Source organism: Betta splendens, chromosome 21 (genome assembly GCF_900634795.4).
Source record: "Betta splendens chromosome 21, fBetSpl5.4, whole genome shotgun sequence".
NCBI lineage: Eukaryota > Metazoa > Chordata > Actinopteri > Anabantiformes > Osphronemidae > Betta > Betta splendens.
The window spans coordinates 13146955-13163802 of NC_040899.1; the positions used below are offsets into that span (position 1 = coordinate 13146955).

General features: G+C 43.3%; 1 protein-coding gene across 1 annotated transcript in view; it reads left to right on the plus strand.

Moving 5' to 3' along the window:
• Nucleotides 1-16848, plus strand: part of LOC114846730 (partitioning defective 3 homolog B-like) — a 127339-nt gene that overhangs the window by 62498 nt on the left and 47993 nt on the right. Inside the window, 3 exon segments of the mRNA XM_029135733.3 lie at nt 1216-1260; nt 8259-8474; nt 10633-10852. Of these exon segments, the coding sequence (XP_028991566.1) occupies nt 1216-1260; nt 8259-8474; nt 10633-10852 (481 nt within the window).

Sequence of the window (16848 nt, forward strand, 5' to 3'; positions counted from 1 at the left end):
TTTAGAGTTGTCCCACATTAATTTCTCCATCCGCTAGTCCCCCGGTCCTTCTTAGTCTCTCTCATCTCTTGCTCTTGTTTTCTTGCCTTTTTTTTTCCAAAGTTAATGTTTTTTTTTTTTTTACTACAGGTCTTTTAGTGTGAATATGAACTGAATATTGGATCTTTATCTTGTGATCAGGCTACAAATGTAGTAAACAAATCGCACATTGATAATTGTTTTAGTTTAAACATGTGTGCCCGTCGCTCTTGTACTGTAGTAGATACAGTACAGATCTGCTGAAGTGGGTACACACACACACACACACACACACACACTGATCCACAGGGCTACTGGTAGTCAAGTCAAGTTCAGTCACTGCAGACAGATGCCTTCAAAAGTACACACAAGTACACACAAGTACACACACACACACACACACACACACACACACACACACACACACACACACACACACACACACACACACACACACACACACTCTAGGTTTGGTTTTCATTAAAAAGATTCTTGCTGCATGAAGCCACATTATTACTTGGTTTCTGTGGTCAGACTGTGGGCGCGTGTTTAGCACTATTCTCCCAGCCAATGTGTTCCTTCTGGCAACTGAGGTGTTTTTGGCTTTACGAAGGAGTGATGAAAGGCACAAGAAGGACCAGAGGAGCTGTAGAAAGTGAAACGAGGATTAAGAGAAAGCAGTGATGGAAGAAATGGTGATCAAAGGCAAAAAGAGGGCTTGGAATGCCCCTAGATGGCAGGAGTAACTCAAGAGAAATATATACACAAAGAGCCACATGAGGGTGAAGGGCAGAAGGTGAAAGGAGAGGAGACTGGGGGGAAATGCCAAAAAACAAAATGGATGGAGCGATGGGAGGACGGATGACAAATGAAGTCAGAGAAACTAGAGAAGGGAAACAGCTCGTGTAGCAGTGAAGCTGAAGTAACAAGCAAAGACAGCAGCAACTCTGGCATCTTGTAAAACAAAAAACCCAGAAAGAGTAATAGTGTGATTGACTGATGTAGGCAGGAAGGAGAAGAGCAGTGATGCTTAGTAAAGCATTTGGGGAAACAAACTTTTTGCACGGTTTATTGATTCAGGCCCAAGAAAATTAAATTGCAGAGATGTTGTAAAGTAAATGTTGTTGTTATCTATGGAGCAGTCATAGGCGTCAGTTTATGTACATGCATGTGAGATGATGTGTTTGTCTGTTCTAGTGGCAGACGAGAGCAACGTAGGATCCCTGGTTGGACACAGTGCAGGTGAGTCACGTCCAGACATCAGCACTTAATTACACTAAACCACAGAGACAGACGCGGGAACACATTAACAAGCATGTTTTCTTTTCCAATTAAGACCTTGTTCCTTGAATAAATAGACACAAAAGGCAGAGTCATTGCCACAGTAGCCAGTCAGAGGTGAAATATTTGACCCGAGGACCTAAAAGTAACGGCTGCAGCTCCACTTCCTGTAAAAAGGAGCGTAGTCGGGACTTAAAGGGGTCACATGCATGTTGACAAACGAATTGCATCAGGGAAACGGTCAGCAACCACAGTGTCCAGTTCTTATAGACATGCTTGATCTTAAGGGGAAGAGAACAAGCTCAGGAGGCAGACTGAGTGTCCAGAGGAACCAACGTGACCGGTGCTTAAAACCTCTCACCTTGGCGCCAAGGCTTCTTTAAGGCTTTAGTGTCAAACTTTTCTTTTTGGCTTTGCCTTGAACTCACCACCGTTTCATTTATAGCTTCTTGGAAGTAAGAGCACTTTACTTTATTCCTCTCTGTGTGTGCCCGTTCAGTGTTCCACTTTACGCCTGTCCATCAGTCCAGCCTTTTCAGCCACTTTGTGCTGTGCCTCAAGTTTTATACATGCTGTTGGTACATGTGGTGAACAGTTTACACCCTGGGTCTAAAAGCATTTGTAAGGAGGCAAGAATGTACACAGGAAGAACCAGTAAAGCCAGTATTTCAAAATAAAGCAACGCTGTATTATAGCTTGTCTTCTTTTATAATAAAGCTGTGATAAAATGTTTATCTTGGTTTTGGAGGTAGAGTTTAACTGTAGCACAGAAATACTTACATGAACTGTGTCTGGATATGATAAGATGTAAAAAGGGACATTTTGTATAGTAGAAGAGGAAAAATATTCCTTGAGGTTTCTGAAACGAGGCTTTTGATTGGCAGCAGACCAAATCAGAACATCTGTCTATGTTCTTGTCCAGCTTTTATTCCTTTGTCTTTGTCTAAATGCACACGGCCCCTTTTATGTCGTCACGGCACAATAAAATGGAAAAAAAGCCTTGAATAGAAACTACAAATTGCTCGCAAATGCAAAATATAATCAGTCGCAGCCTCAATAAAGCCCCTTAGTTTTCCGGTACCTGCAGAGCAGATTTAGCTCGAGCCACATCTGAGCGAACAAAGAAAAACAAAACATATAAAACACTTCTGATGTGCAACCCTGCAGATGTGTCCATTAGAAACGAAACCCCTTTAACCAGGGTGAGCAATGTCAAGTACAGTACAGGTAATGCAGAGGCTCTCAGTCTTTCCTGTATTTGACACTTGACCTGTAATGCTTTTTTTGCTTTTTTGCTTTTTTTTCTGAACTATAAAGCGAAAACAACCCAAATGGTGATCTGTCTTTGTTTACATTCAGTTGCTTTCGTCGGTGAATCTAATTGACTCAGGATTTTTGGTCTTAAAATGATCCTAGTAGGTTTCTAAATGAAAACTGACTGTTTCATTTGTAAATCTCACTTCGATTTGCCACCTTGTTTGGTTTAGCTGTGTTTTCCACTCTACTAATGCCGCTGGATGTCGAGCGAAGCCTTTAAGGGCCTGTATCTTTTTTCCCCTCGTTGATTGCCAGACCCATTTGCACAGCCTCTGTACCTGTTGTTTGTCAATGTGTCTTCTGTTTTATAATGCCACATAGCCCAGAGGGTTTGATAAAGAGTGTGTGCTTGGCAAGCGGGCCTCTTTTCTTTGGCCAGCCCACTTTCTTTTACTGTAATGTATTTTTTATAAGAGGAAAGCTTCCAATGAAACCAGTGCTGGGATGTCAGACAGCTGCAGACGTTAGTGAGGGAGGAGAGGAGGGGAGAGTAGGTCTCTTGGATCTTGACTTCTGGGAACTTCTGTGTTCACTTCTAGCAGCGGTCTTTCCCTCCACACCCCAACAAACCACCGGGCAACTACACCACAAGTACGCACACATGCGCACACCACTCTTACCGTTATGGTAATGGAAAGTCTCCGTCACCCTGCGGAAAATGTGAACCTTGGACAATTTTACATTGTATTATAATTTTGCAGAGATGAGATGCAGTGTGATGGTAATAGGAGACATTACAAAGTGTGTGTGTGTGTGTGTGTGTGTGTGTGTGTGTGTGTGTGTGTGTGTGTGTGTGTGTGTGTGTGTGTGTGCGCGCGTGCGTGTGTGCGTGCGTAAACGTTTCTTGAAAGTGAGCGGGTGTGTGTGACCGTTAAATGTGTTTCCCGCATGTGGAGGCTGCTGTTGAGCAAGTTGTAAAGCTTCAGAAAATGTCAAACAAAACCTTGTATTTAATGTAATTATACGGCGTTTTACTAGTGATGCGCTCTCAGACTACACAACTGTCAGACGCACACTGGTGTGGGCTTAACACAGTAAAAGCAATAAATGTGATCAGCTGCAGCAAACACATTAAATACTGTTACAGTGACAGGAGGGATGCCTCCAATAACGTTTAAGTCCCTGTCATGATACATGGTGCCACTGTACAAACATGAAGTGTCAGGGTGGAAGAATGGAAAAAGTAGAAAAAAATCAGAGTCTGTATCAGAATTCTCTCCTAAGGCACTTTTAAGTGGGACAGTGAAGTCAGACCCACACACAGAGGAACTGCTGACGGGACAGAAAACGAAGGGCTGCAGCTGTGTTGCTTTGCCCGTGTTTTCCTCTGGTGACGCGCCCAACCTGCAGCGCTCGGCATGCGTGTGTCTGGAGGAATCATTACGGCAGGGATGATTCCGTGTGAAAGTAAATGGTGAGCCTGACTATCCGTAGGAATGATGAAAAGCTTGTTGTCGTGTGTGTGCGCGCGCGCGCGTTTATGCGCGCATGACGGCGAATGTATTTCACTTACAAAGGGCTTTTAAACGCGCGTGAGTGAAAACAGTCCTGACAAAGACACTCCGTAGAGAAGTGATGACTCGCGCGATGGTCTTGTTTTGTGTTTTTTTCGATCTGTTTGCACATTTGAGGACACACTCGCATAGACAAATACATCCAAGTCAGGTTTTTCATTGAGTGTGCAGCTATTATAAAATACTCAATGGCAAAGCAGCTTTCTTCTTTTGCTGTAATTGTATGTCTTTTTGTCATGTTTGGTCGTCCCCCCCCTCTCTCTCTCTCTCTCTCTCCCTCTCTCTCTCTCTCTGTCTCTCCCTCTCCCTCTCTCTCTCTGTCTCTGTCTCTCTCTCTCTCTCTCTCTCTCTCTGTGCCAATGCCATTCAGGCTTAAAGACTGACAAACAGGCAGAGGAGCTTAGACCGTCTCTCTGAACGTGTGTGTGTGTGTCTGTGTGTGTCTGTGTCTGTGTGTGATGGGACCACTGTGATGCTGAGGGAGACTGGTGCAGTCTATTGTCTGAATGTTCCCCTTGTGGAACTTTGACTTTGACAACAGTCACACACTGACAAGCTTTGCCAACACCGCGTCTTTAGAGAGCCACATCCTTCTAGATCCCCTTCTGTCTCCTTCTCTGCGCGATTGTCTCCTCATTTCTGTCCTCATCTCTCTCTCTCCTCTTTGTTTCTCATTGTTTCCCGGTCTCTCTGGGTCCTGTAGACTTTGCTGTGGAATTAACCTGAAAGCCACCTTGTTAGGCTGATGTAGATTGATGGATTAATTTGTCACAGCCAGAGCAGCACTTCGAGACACTTTGTGTCTGTGTGCAAGCGCTGTTGCCACCACACATTAGCTCTTAGGCCCAGACTTCAAACAGCTGAACTAAGCAGCTTTCCCACCATCTTCGCCATTATGCTTCCACTTCGACTGCTCCTGAATACCTCGGCTGCCTCTTAAGTATAGCGGACGGCCTTTGACCCGCCACCGTCTTCCGCAGTAAGCCAATAAAGGTGAGCGGTAATCAGGAGATGGTCGGGGCTGTCGCTTCCTGCTGGTGCAGCCATTCATCTCTATCAGACTCCACACAGTGATCACTGACATGCAGTACAGTGCGGCATATGATGCTTGACAGCGAGAGGCACAATGAGGGGGATGCCATTTGTTTCTGTCCTACACTAATCAATTATGTTCCCTGTGATGGATTCACTATGGATCAGTTCTGTATGTCTCAACTGAAGATAGTGCTGACCTGTTTTCATAGCTACAGTGTGTGTGTGTGTGTGCGCGTGTGTGTGCGCGTGTGTGTGCGCGTGTGTGTGTGTTATTGTGAATGAAGTTTTTGTGAGTAATGTCAGAGAACTAATTTCTGTTTCTTTTGTGTGTCCGTCACTTGCTTCATGGGAGCTTGTGATGAGTGAATTTTGGCCTGCTAGAAGTTGCTGGTGACGTAGGGTCTGCTGGCTGTGGCTGTAGCCTGCTGCTAAGCTGCTCCTTGGTGTAATTTTGACTTTGAAAGCAGCCCGTTGCTGTTCTGCCAACAAAATAGCCCTGGGACAGTTAATTTTTCCTTTCTCTTTCCTCTCCCATGCTCCCTCTCCCTGTCTCTCTCTCCATTGTTGTCCCTTATTCACTTATTTATTTCGCTTTCTACATCATGCTCTGACAGCATGTGATTCACATACACACACACACACGCACACACACACACACACACACGCACACACACACACACACACTGTCTATCTGCCCTGTCCTCTCCCACAGACCGCTCCGTTATTCTTGTCTTGCTTGTCGCCCCATTTCTCTCTCTCTCTCTTCCTTTAAAAGCAGCTTAATTCTATCATCTTACAGTTGGACAGCAGCAATTACATTTGTGACACAAATCCTGCTACTCACAGCAAAATGCTTTGTGTTTGAGTATGTGGATGCAGCTCATCGCGCGGCGTCTATATAATTGTAGTCATGTATCTGTGTGTTTGTGTGTGAGTGTGTGTGTAGTATGTTTGTGCAGCTCTTCCCCTGATTATCCAGACCAACATCACTAAGCCTTTCATAACACTGTTTATTTTATCTCACTGTCCGACCCTCTGCAAACACATAACTTTGCACTTGAGGTCAGTGGCTGTTTGCTCTTCTGTATTAAACTTCTTTCACTGACTGCAGCTGCCCTCAAACTTAGTAGATCCCCCCAGACGGGAAATGAACCTTGACCCTCGCTCCTTGCTTTGAGTTCTAACATTTCACACATAATTCATGTGGCATTCATTAATCTATAGAAAGCCACGCATGGATAAACATCCGGACATGCCTGTCTGACTGAACTTGCTGGATTATGAATTTATTGTAACTTTAATCAAGGCGTCAGATGTTACTTCTAATATAAAGGGCGTTTATTCATAAGAATGTTGTTGGCAACAACAAACAAGGCGGGTCAGAGAGTTTTGTGACTCTGATTAGTGTTAATGAAAGGAATAATACATCAATAATACTTGACAGTTCATATTGAGTTTAGTCCTGAATTTGTTGGCCTGCGTTTACAGTGGAGATATTACTGGCAGCTGCAATTCACAGCAGAGATGTCAAACAGTGGAGTAGATATTGCATAAAAATGGACACAGATACTTGTTTTTTTAACGTCACTCTCTCAGCCTCAGAATTACAAAACATACTTTTGAGTGCATAATGTCTCCTGAAGGTTGTTTTCCCACGACTGAAGTCTCTGCTTTGCTCTTTGACCAACTTTCTGTTAGTTTTGTTTTTCTTTTTTTTATAAACCACAATTTTCTTCAGGCTGTTTGAAAGAAAACTTTTGTTTTCTACTGTTGACGTGTCAGCGTTCAACTTTATCAAAAAAAAAAAGTCCACACCACCAATCCAGGATTGATTCACTATAGATGAATCACACTGCACTTGAACGATGTTTACTCCTTCGGTGGGCATCTGAATGTGATGCGGTCTGTGATTATGGATGGAAGTGTCACGCGTTATGGCCCTTGTCCATCTCCTTGCAGCTGACTTACATTATGCATGTGCATACATTCTGTGTGTGATATTACTCCGTTTGTGTGTGTGTTTGCTTAATGGTTTTGTAAATAGATGTGGAAGTCACATCAGCCCTCTCATCCCCTTTACGCACACATCCACACAGAAAAAGCGGTCATGTGTGCGCAGGGAATCATTAGCTAAAGTGATGCAGGTTTAGCTCTCATGAATCACGGTGGCATCATATCGACAAGCCAGAGCCAGCAAGGAATCCAAATGTGTGTGTGTGTGTGTGTGTGTGTGTGTGTGTGTGTGTGTGTGTGTGTGTGTGTGTGTGTGTGTGTGTGTGTGTGCGTGTGCGTGTGCGCGTGTGCGTGTAAGGATTACCAGTGTTTTAAACTGGCAGCAGGCCCAGCCTTCCTCCCTCCGTCCCCACTTTTCTCCATCTTCCTCTCACTGCCGAATCCCCTGGATGAAACTTAATTTGCTCTTTTCCCGTCTGAGCTCCTCTCCTCCCTTTGTCCCTCATCCCGACTGCCTTGAGTGTCCCTTTTGTTTTAGGTGACACCCAGAGATAGAACGGATCAGAAGCAGAGTAGTAGCCGTTTAAGGTGCATCTTGAACAAAGAACATTCAAAGTTGGTGGGTGTTCTGTTGTTTACAACTTTTTCGTGATTATCTCCACACGTCTGACTCTGCCTCGCTCTCCCTCGAATACTTCCACCATTGCGCCGTTCCCATCTAGCGCTCTCCCCTCCATCATCTTTTCTGTGGAGTCCCTCCCTCCCCCAGTAATATCTCTCTTGGTGTACTTGTGATGATGGATGGTGAGCCACGAAGAGTGAACCTGGCTTCGCATCCATCACAAACTCAACAACAGCGTAGTTAACTGCATCGCGGTTGTTTGTCTTGACTCTGCTTTGTAGAGTTCAGGTGCGCCACGGTCCACCTGGCTCCCGGTCTGTGTCGCCGTAGATGGGTTTAACCCGATCAGAGCAGGTGCAGCAGCGATAATCCTATTTGATGGCGTCAGACCTGGACATAACTGGCTTTTTTCGTACTAAATATAAGGAAAATGTTTGATGCAGCGCATCACAGAATAACACATATCTATGACACTATTAAGTCTTTCTGTTGTTGTTTATCTCCTTCTGCCGCCCCAGTGCCGTCATCTCCTATAGAGCTGGGCCCGACCCTTGGCTTAAAGAAGTCCAGCTCGTTGGAGAGTCTCCAGACGGCCATGTCAGAGATCAACAGGAAGAATGAGCTCCTCCCCTTCCACCGCCCTCGTCCAAATATGGTCAGGGGCCGAGGCTGCAACGAGAGCTTCAGGGCCGCGATCGATAAGTCCTACGATGGGCCGGCCGAAGACGACGATGGTAAGAGTTGTAGTAAAAAAAAGCCGGAGGAGGTGTTTCTGAACGTGGGTTGTGTTGATGCTGTGCTGTGTAAATCTCTGCATTAAACCACTCTTAAAAGTTTTGCGTGCGGGGAGGAGGCAGCAGCTGCTAGTTTTGTCCTGACAGAGCACCAAAAAAAACAAACAAGTAAAACGATGCTTCAGCATCGCTGATTGAAGAGAGCTTTACTGTGACAGCTAATCCTAGCGTGATATTCATGCCATTTTCCTTTCCTCATATTTCCCATGTGTTGCCATTTCTAAAAACATTATCTGTGTAACTCAATTTTATTGCTAGACATACCGTAAATCTTCGTGGCTCTAAAGGGATTTCTCTTGCGTGATGATCAGCGCCTACTCACAGCTTTCTTCTTTTAAGCACTGTGTTCCCCAATTACACATTGTACTGGGAAGTTAGACATGGATTCCTTGATAAGTATATCATTATCAACGCATATGAGGCAATGCAGCAGCATTCTCCTGCAATGTGGGTCTTTGTTGGCTTATACATACATCCAGGAACTGGGTGATAGCTGCTCGGTTTGCATCACTGGGAGGTGCAGTTCAATTCCCAGCAGAGTTATTAGCAGCAAACTCTTATCAGTCACCACCAGAGTAATGAGTCGGGCTGTTTCAGATCACTACTCTCGCACAGGATAGGACTAATAGGCCATGTCAACACCACACACGCGCAGTGGCCACATCTGTCACCATCTTTCTAAATGTTCAACACTCGGCGAGTCGCTGTTAATTGACAGAGAACGTTTTTTCTGAAGTGCACTGAAGGCGTCTCGTTCCTCCAGTCGACGCGTCCCTCTCTCTGTGCGTTACTGTTTGTAGTTTTATCCTCAGACCATTAGTGATTAGAAATGCCAACCGTGGTAGGATTTTCACAGTGGAAAGGGCACGCGGCGCATTTAGTGAGGCTGATATTTGGTGTCACTCTGCAAACACAGCAGTGGCTCCTCGTTTCAGAAGGATTCATTTGCTGCTTGTGTTTAATAGTTTTTCCTTCACGTTTCGATGTGTTTGCATGGCTGTTACTGCTTGATGTGTGTTTTTTCTCATTTTCATATGTATCTTTACATGCATCCTTTATAATACACCTCTATATGTGAGGGAGATCCCTGCAGCGACTGTATTTAGCATAGACCATCCTGGATTTTAAGGGAGTGATACACCACCTTCTGAAATTCTGATTTTGATTCATTCTGTTTCTATAATGTTTTGCTGAACAGGGGTCAGCAGGAGCCCTTACACAGGTCTGTAGCAATGAAGCCCAATACGAGACAGGCTGTCAGTTACGGCCAGCATTGTATTTTTCCCATGCTGACCCCTGTCCATCACAACGTGGCACTTTTAAAATTGTAGCTGAGCTGTGTGAAACACTGTTGTTGGGTATAGTAATAGAAATAGCCCAAGTACTGTCTCTGAGATGTGACCTCACATGTTGTAGATCTGGCACATGCTGCGCTTTCTTGCAAATACCTCATTACGGTTGGTTTTCATTGCCACTGATGTTTACTTAAGCTGGAGCGCAGACACGCTGCACTAAGTCCCGTTTGTCAAAGTAAATTGCGGCTGTTGTTAAGGATGATTCAGATCACAGCTGTGGCCATTGTGGTTCTTCTCAGTTCTTAACTTTTCACGGCGACGCTAACAAGGATATAATATCAGCATCAGCTGTGGCTCTGTAGGCAGACAATTACAATTCCATCCTGCGGGTGGACAGTTTTTGTAATTAAGGCTGAGACAAAGTTAAGTCTCAATTGAAGTAACTAATTTGGTTTGGTTATCTTATATCATCTGAAAAGGTGTGCGTGCGTGTGTGTGAGAGAGAGAGATCATTGTTATTCACAGCCACAAGTCTGTCGAAGAAGTACTGAGGCATCACAGTTTATGCTTTGAACATTCATGCTTTCTTTATTCTGACAGTTATTGAATTCATTGTAAAGATAATAAATCTGCTGTAGACAACGTTAAGCATCATGAATGTGTTAACTTCATTTCTTAATGTCTATATAATGTTAATTCTCAGTTTTAAATTTTTTTAAGATAAAAAAAGTTCTTTTTAATTCATGCAGCTCTTGTTATTATTAGTCTTCTTCCTTGCCTTCTTTTCCTTTCTCTTTATCTAGACGATGGTTCGGATCTGAGCTCAGGACGGGAAACTCCAGCAAGCAGTTCATCCCGCCAGGGAGTCGGCGATCAGATGGAGGAGAAAGGCAAAAAAGACAAGAAAAAGAAAGCTAAAGCAAAGAAGAAAGAAAAGAGCAAGGTGAAAGGAAAGGAGAAAAAGAAAGTGGAGGAGCCTGAAGAAACGGAGAAGAAGAAGAAAATAGGCTTCGGCCTGCTGCGGTAAGTAACTTTGTGTGTGTGTGTGTGTGTGTGTGTGTGTGTGTGTGTGTGTGTGTGTGTGTGTGTGTGTGTGTGTGTGTGTGTGTGTGTGTGTGTGTGTGTGTGTGTGTGTGTGTGTGTGTGTGTGTGCGCGTGTGTGTGTGTGTGTGTGCGTGCGTGCGTGTGGCACTAACATGCCATTTGACAACAAGTACACTGATAAATGCTGGTGTCTTGGTGGCTCGGTTGGTGTGTCCTTGAGTCAGACACTTCACACTACTCCCCACTGCACTATAATGCAGAGCATAGTTTCCCCAATGTGGGATCAATAAAGTTCAATTATTAATATTATCATCCATGAGTCCATAAATAGTTTTTCAATGGGGGAATTCAAATTAGACAATGCGTTCATACCACATTACACTGAGGGCCTTTTTCCCTCTCTTGCAATGCTATCACATGCACAAAGCCTCTAAAACTGGTTCCTCAATGTCTTTAAGACATCCCTGGTTGGTATGTGTCCAAACTACTTCACGTCATTAGCTTTAACACTAACGTTTAGTGTGAATGAGGCATAGTGGAACACAGCCTGAATGAGCTGGAGTGTTTCAGTGAAAACGTTATCCTCTACCTTAATTCCTGCCACATTTTTTAACTGTGATTATTTCTGAAGTGGTATGATTACACAGATACTCATCTTAAGCAAAACACTTACATGCTGTTTTATTGCCAAATATAGAGGAAGCCTGTAGAAATCTACTAGTGTTCAAAAGCAGCGTGTTTGTGAACCAGAACACAGGAAAACACGTCCGCATTTCAAAGTTTTAAAATGATTAGATCACAAAATTACAGGTTATTTAAGGAAATGGATTAAGTTATTATCCTAATATGCCTAAATTTACTTCACTAAATAGATTCAGTTATCAAAGTCACGACCCTTTTCTTCTTGTCCAATTCATTAAATCATTCTTATTTTTGGTGGACTTTCTGTCAAACTTTCTTCATCCTGCCATTGATTGTGTTGGTTCTAGTCTTTAGAATTCCTGTCAAATCAGAATTTATTTTCTAAAGAGCGAGCAAAGCTCAACACGAGTAGATAAGTAGATAACATAGAGCTGGATGGATGTTTTGTCATAGACCTGAAAGCCTGATGGTCTAACTATCAGGTTTTCTCAAGGTGTCAGCCTTTTAGTTACTGCAACCCATCATTAGTCAAACTCTAACTCCAGGTCGCATGACAAAAATGAAATAGATGCCATTTGCACTTTTATTTGGAAAAAACTGGTTTGTAATTCAGTTTCCCGAGCACCAAAAAGGTGAGATGGAAAAGATGCCCTGGTAATTTACACTTGATGAAGGGTCGGTTCAATCTGATTCCAAAAAGACCTCCATAAACCCAGATAGTAATATGCTTCATTGGCAACGGTTTTCAATCAGTGGTAAAATAATTGTGGAAACCACATTCAGTATAAGAAGGTCGGTGGGTTATTCTGAGAGCTGTGCTTTTTGAGTTTCAAATAAAACTACGAAGGTTTTAGAGAGGCGTATTTAAAAAAAAACAAAACAGTCATTTCAAAAAAGGAACCTAGCAAACATTCAGCAAACCTAAATGTTTTCGCCTTCCGATATTGGCCCAGGTTTAAGTGCCTCACTGGTCCAAGAAAAGGTTACGTCCCGTCACTTCTTTCCAGTTAATCCATCTCGCTTCTGCCTTCCACTCACTTTGATGATGGTCTGAACACCCTACAGTACGCAGCACATCTGATGTCAATCTAACATTGTCTCCGTTCTGTATGCACCATCCTATTATATTTCCTTCCCATCACATTTTGCCTTAAGTGTCTTAGGAAACCATACAGTATAATATATACAGTATCCAAGGATATTAGGAGCTTTCCTCTACAACCCATCAGTCCTCGACCATAAGATGGTCTTGATTATATGCCATACCTCTGTGTTCTTATTCTAGCCATATTTCTATAACCCCTCTCTCTCTCGGCTCCCACCTTCCTGATGGTTGCATCCTTCCAGTTTTCTACGCGGCCGGGTCTCTCCAGCTCCAGCGCCCTATCTGCATTTGATTGCATGTAACCGTGGTGGACTGAGAAGACAAATTGCTACTATTCTGCACCATTCAATCTGGGCTGAGCTGCTGATTCGTCATATTCATTTACAGCCAGCTTTGATTGGTCTAATGGCCTAAGGTTCCGAGGTCTGGGAAAATCAACAAACGTCAGGTTTCACTCTTGGTTTCGCTCTAAAAATGTGTGTAATTGTTCACGTTTCTTATAGGTCGATTCAGGCATATTATTATATTTGTATAATAATTGCCTAAAAAAACTGGGTTCCAATGCAGTTCATCATATTAATGAAGACATGTATAAAAGTCCAATATAATTAAGGTTATGTTTCATTCATTGTTAACCCAGACATACGTGTTCTAGTCGGTCTCCAAGTGTTTGTTTTAAGTGTTCTTTCAAATGGACAGCTGGCTCTGTCGTCTGAGCTGCTGCCAGCTGCCAATCATTTGGGTGTGTTCCTGCGCCCATTGGCTACCATCCTGCCACCATGAATATTCATGTGGTGATTAAACATAATTGGTCACGGAGTCACACACAGATGGGTGTCATATAGTGGAATATGCTGGGTCTGTGTATCTTTCGCTTTTTCTTGCTAATGTTATTCAGTTGTTGTTATTAATCTGTACTTGGTAAAACTCAATTAAGAATAATTAATTATTATTTGATTTATCCTTTATTGCGCTGCACAATTGTTCTCAAATGTCTTAATAACATGATAGAAACATCCACTGTACTGTAGCTGCTTGGAGATGGTCTCATTGTGTCCTGATATTGCTCTGCAATTATTTACATAAATATTTCCTTAGGTTTCTCTCCTCTTAGTCTCTTTTGTACAGTATGTACAGCGTCTTGTATGTACAAGACAACCTTTACCATAACGCTATGGAAGGAGGCCCTTTATCCCAGTATGTAACACACACACACACACACACACACACACACACACACACACACACACACACACACACACACACACACACACACACACACGGAGAGAGTCAGGAGACAGTCTGTACAAATGAAAATATGTTAATCTATTAGGTGAGACTGGGAGAGGACAGAATCTGCCAGAGACTGAGAGGGGACAAGCGCTGCTGCTGCTGCCACTGCATCATGTTTATGTGAATGATGTTGAAAAGTATCCACGCATGCTGTTCATTTGTAAATTTGTGCGAATCTGTGATAATGATTCAAACACGCCTGCGTACCTGCTCCGTCGTAATCGCTGTTTCACGTGCATCCATGTGCTTACTGTCACCAAAATAACCTGCAGCAAGCATGTATTTGTTGTTCCTGTTTTAGGATGGAAGGGAACATGATATCACAAGACATCAGATGTCAGTTCTAGTTTCCTTCCTGCCTTTCAGCATTGAGTCCACTTCCTTTTCATCCTTCGTAGAGATGCCTTTAATTGCACTTTCCCCAACATTTCCCACTTTTTATGCTCTTTCTTTTCCTGTCTCGCTGCTCTCTGCAGCTGGTCATAATGCAGCACCTCTGATAGACTTAAAGTGGTCCAACGTTGGGACTATTAGCCTATCTCAAAGGTGGGCCCCATTAGGACTGACTAGCTCCATTGTGGAGTCCATAATGGTTGAGCTCCTTGCTAGGACTATTAGCCCAAATCTGTACATAGCGGTTCGCTTGTGTGTTTGAATCTGTGCTGTGGAGCTTAGATGAAAGGACTCATGGTAGAGAATGGACTCACTTTGTTGCTGCAGTATAATTTGCAGGATATTTTGCCATTGGTAGAGTACGCCATTAAATCCAAATCATCAGTGTGAGTGTAGCCTGAGTGTATTTCGGGATTGTGAAGTTGGGCTTTGGGTGGAAATTGTATGTATGCTTGTGTTGAGCTGTCCGTGCTGCTGCCTGAGCAGGAGGAGCATTAGCGTGAAAGCAAAGCAGTGCACTCCTGTTACCCCTAGCGCTCCATAGTCATTACTGTATGCACCCCCACAGCTCTTCACCTAGAGTACACCCTCATCATGTTCAACAAATACTGAAGACCCTCGTGATCAGTCTTCCATCTGCCACTGGCATCCAGTCTGGCAGGGGGTAAAAAGGAAAGATAAACCAACATGAATACAGTTAATAAATGATGAGGAACATTAATGTCCATGTTTATTCTGTGATAGCGGACATATCATTCTCCTGTGTCATGTTTCAGCAAAGGTACTGTAACATGATTTTTTTCCAAAAAAGGAAGCTGGTCGTAAACTCTTCATGCAAGAACCTGTTTGTCCTGTGGCCAGACATTGCCTGTCATTGATTCATAATTACAGCGCGCACGCTTGAAATTGGGAAAGGACCCGCCAGATGCCAATCAAACATCATGACAGGAAGTCACTGGGGTGTCACCAACTGATGTCATGCCTGCCAATCTCGTGTGTTCATGCGCGCGTGCTTGTTATTGCAGAACACTTGTCAATCACGCTCCCCCTCGGGGATCCATTTGTCAGTGATAGTAAAGGGAGGCGTGTCTAAGGAGCGTGGGGGGGGGGGCTGAGAGAGGAGCAGAGGGGGGAAACTAGGTGAAGTGAGAGTCACAGATGTTTGGACTCGTTCGCCAGTGAGTTCTCTCCTCAGACTGTTTAGAAGCACCGTGTCTTTACACTCAATCGTACATTAAAGAGTCATGCAAATGATGCAAGTGTCTTCTGTTCACATCAGAAAGACAGGATGTGAAGCTGTTCACTCTGAGATCCTGCCCAGAAAGGCTTTCCGTGCAGATGAAAGCTTTAGGAAACCTGTATATATTTCTCCAATTAAATCTTTCTCACATGTAAATGAGTGGCCATACACTTTCCATACAGAATGCGGCGTTAGATCATGAATATGCATCCATTTTGACACAACAAGAGATAATCTATTCATCCTAATTGGCTGCTAATCAGCTGCCAATGTTGCTCTGATATTCTTTGTGAAACGACGTGTAAGTGATAATGTCGTAACATGTTAAATTCTAGGCGATGTCTGCGCAACCTTTGCTTTTTAATCTGTGATTTGTACTTTCACAGTATCACTTTTTGTTCACTTTTCTTATTCATGTGAAAGTACAGTCTCATTTCCAACACCCTCTTTGATTTGCTTTGTACAAAGCAGTGACAGCTAATGACGTTTGAATTGACTGATGATTTTTGATAGATGAAAAAGACTAATACGACTCAGATGAAAAGACTAGGAAACAGGAAAAGCACAAAGCAAAAAGAGAGAAGAAAGAGGTCTAACATTAGTTATTTTATTTTCATTATTTACATTTCATAAGTTTGTGCCCAAGATTCTGTCCTGTGGAAACAATTTTTAGAAAATTAGAGCAACACACCATGTCTTATCAAATAAAATCTCTCTCTATGTGGCACCGTTGCTTGTTGTTCATTGATGTCATTATAAAGAATTATTAGTTGTACAGGATGTAAATGTAGTATGGCACATTCTGCAAATACAAAGGGAATAAAACCAGATCCTTTTATTTCCAGCTTTTCATTTTCTGTTTAAAAAGCACTGGAGTGCAGACCGGGCTGACAGGCAACGTAGAAAAGAGCAGGAGAGGCTACAGCGGAGGTTAAGTGCAGCCAGTGTTTGATATCGGAGCGAAGCAGCAAAACGTAAAAAAAAAAAAAAGAAACCGTGAGATGAGGGGTGAAGGTGAAATGTGGCTGGAAAGAAAGCGGAATGAAAGTAATGCCAGGAGGGAGGGGGGGGTTGAGGTGAAGGCAGGGTAAGAGAGGGTCCTCTCAGGCTGTACTGTGGCTAGCAGTAATTAGAGCAAAGCTCGTCCCCTGTGAGGGCGAGACACACACGCTGTTAATGCGCACACGCGGATGCAGCCCTTCATCGCCCAGTGACTCCTCTCCCTGTGTGGTAAATAGGCTTCCTCACCCTCTACGTCAAAACAAATCAAAGAATTTATGACCTCTGGACTTGAAATGAATC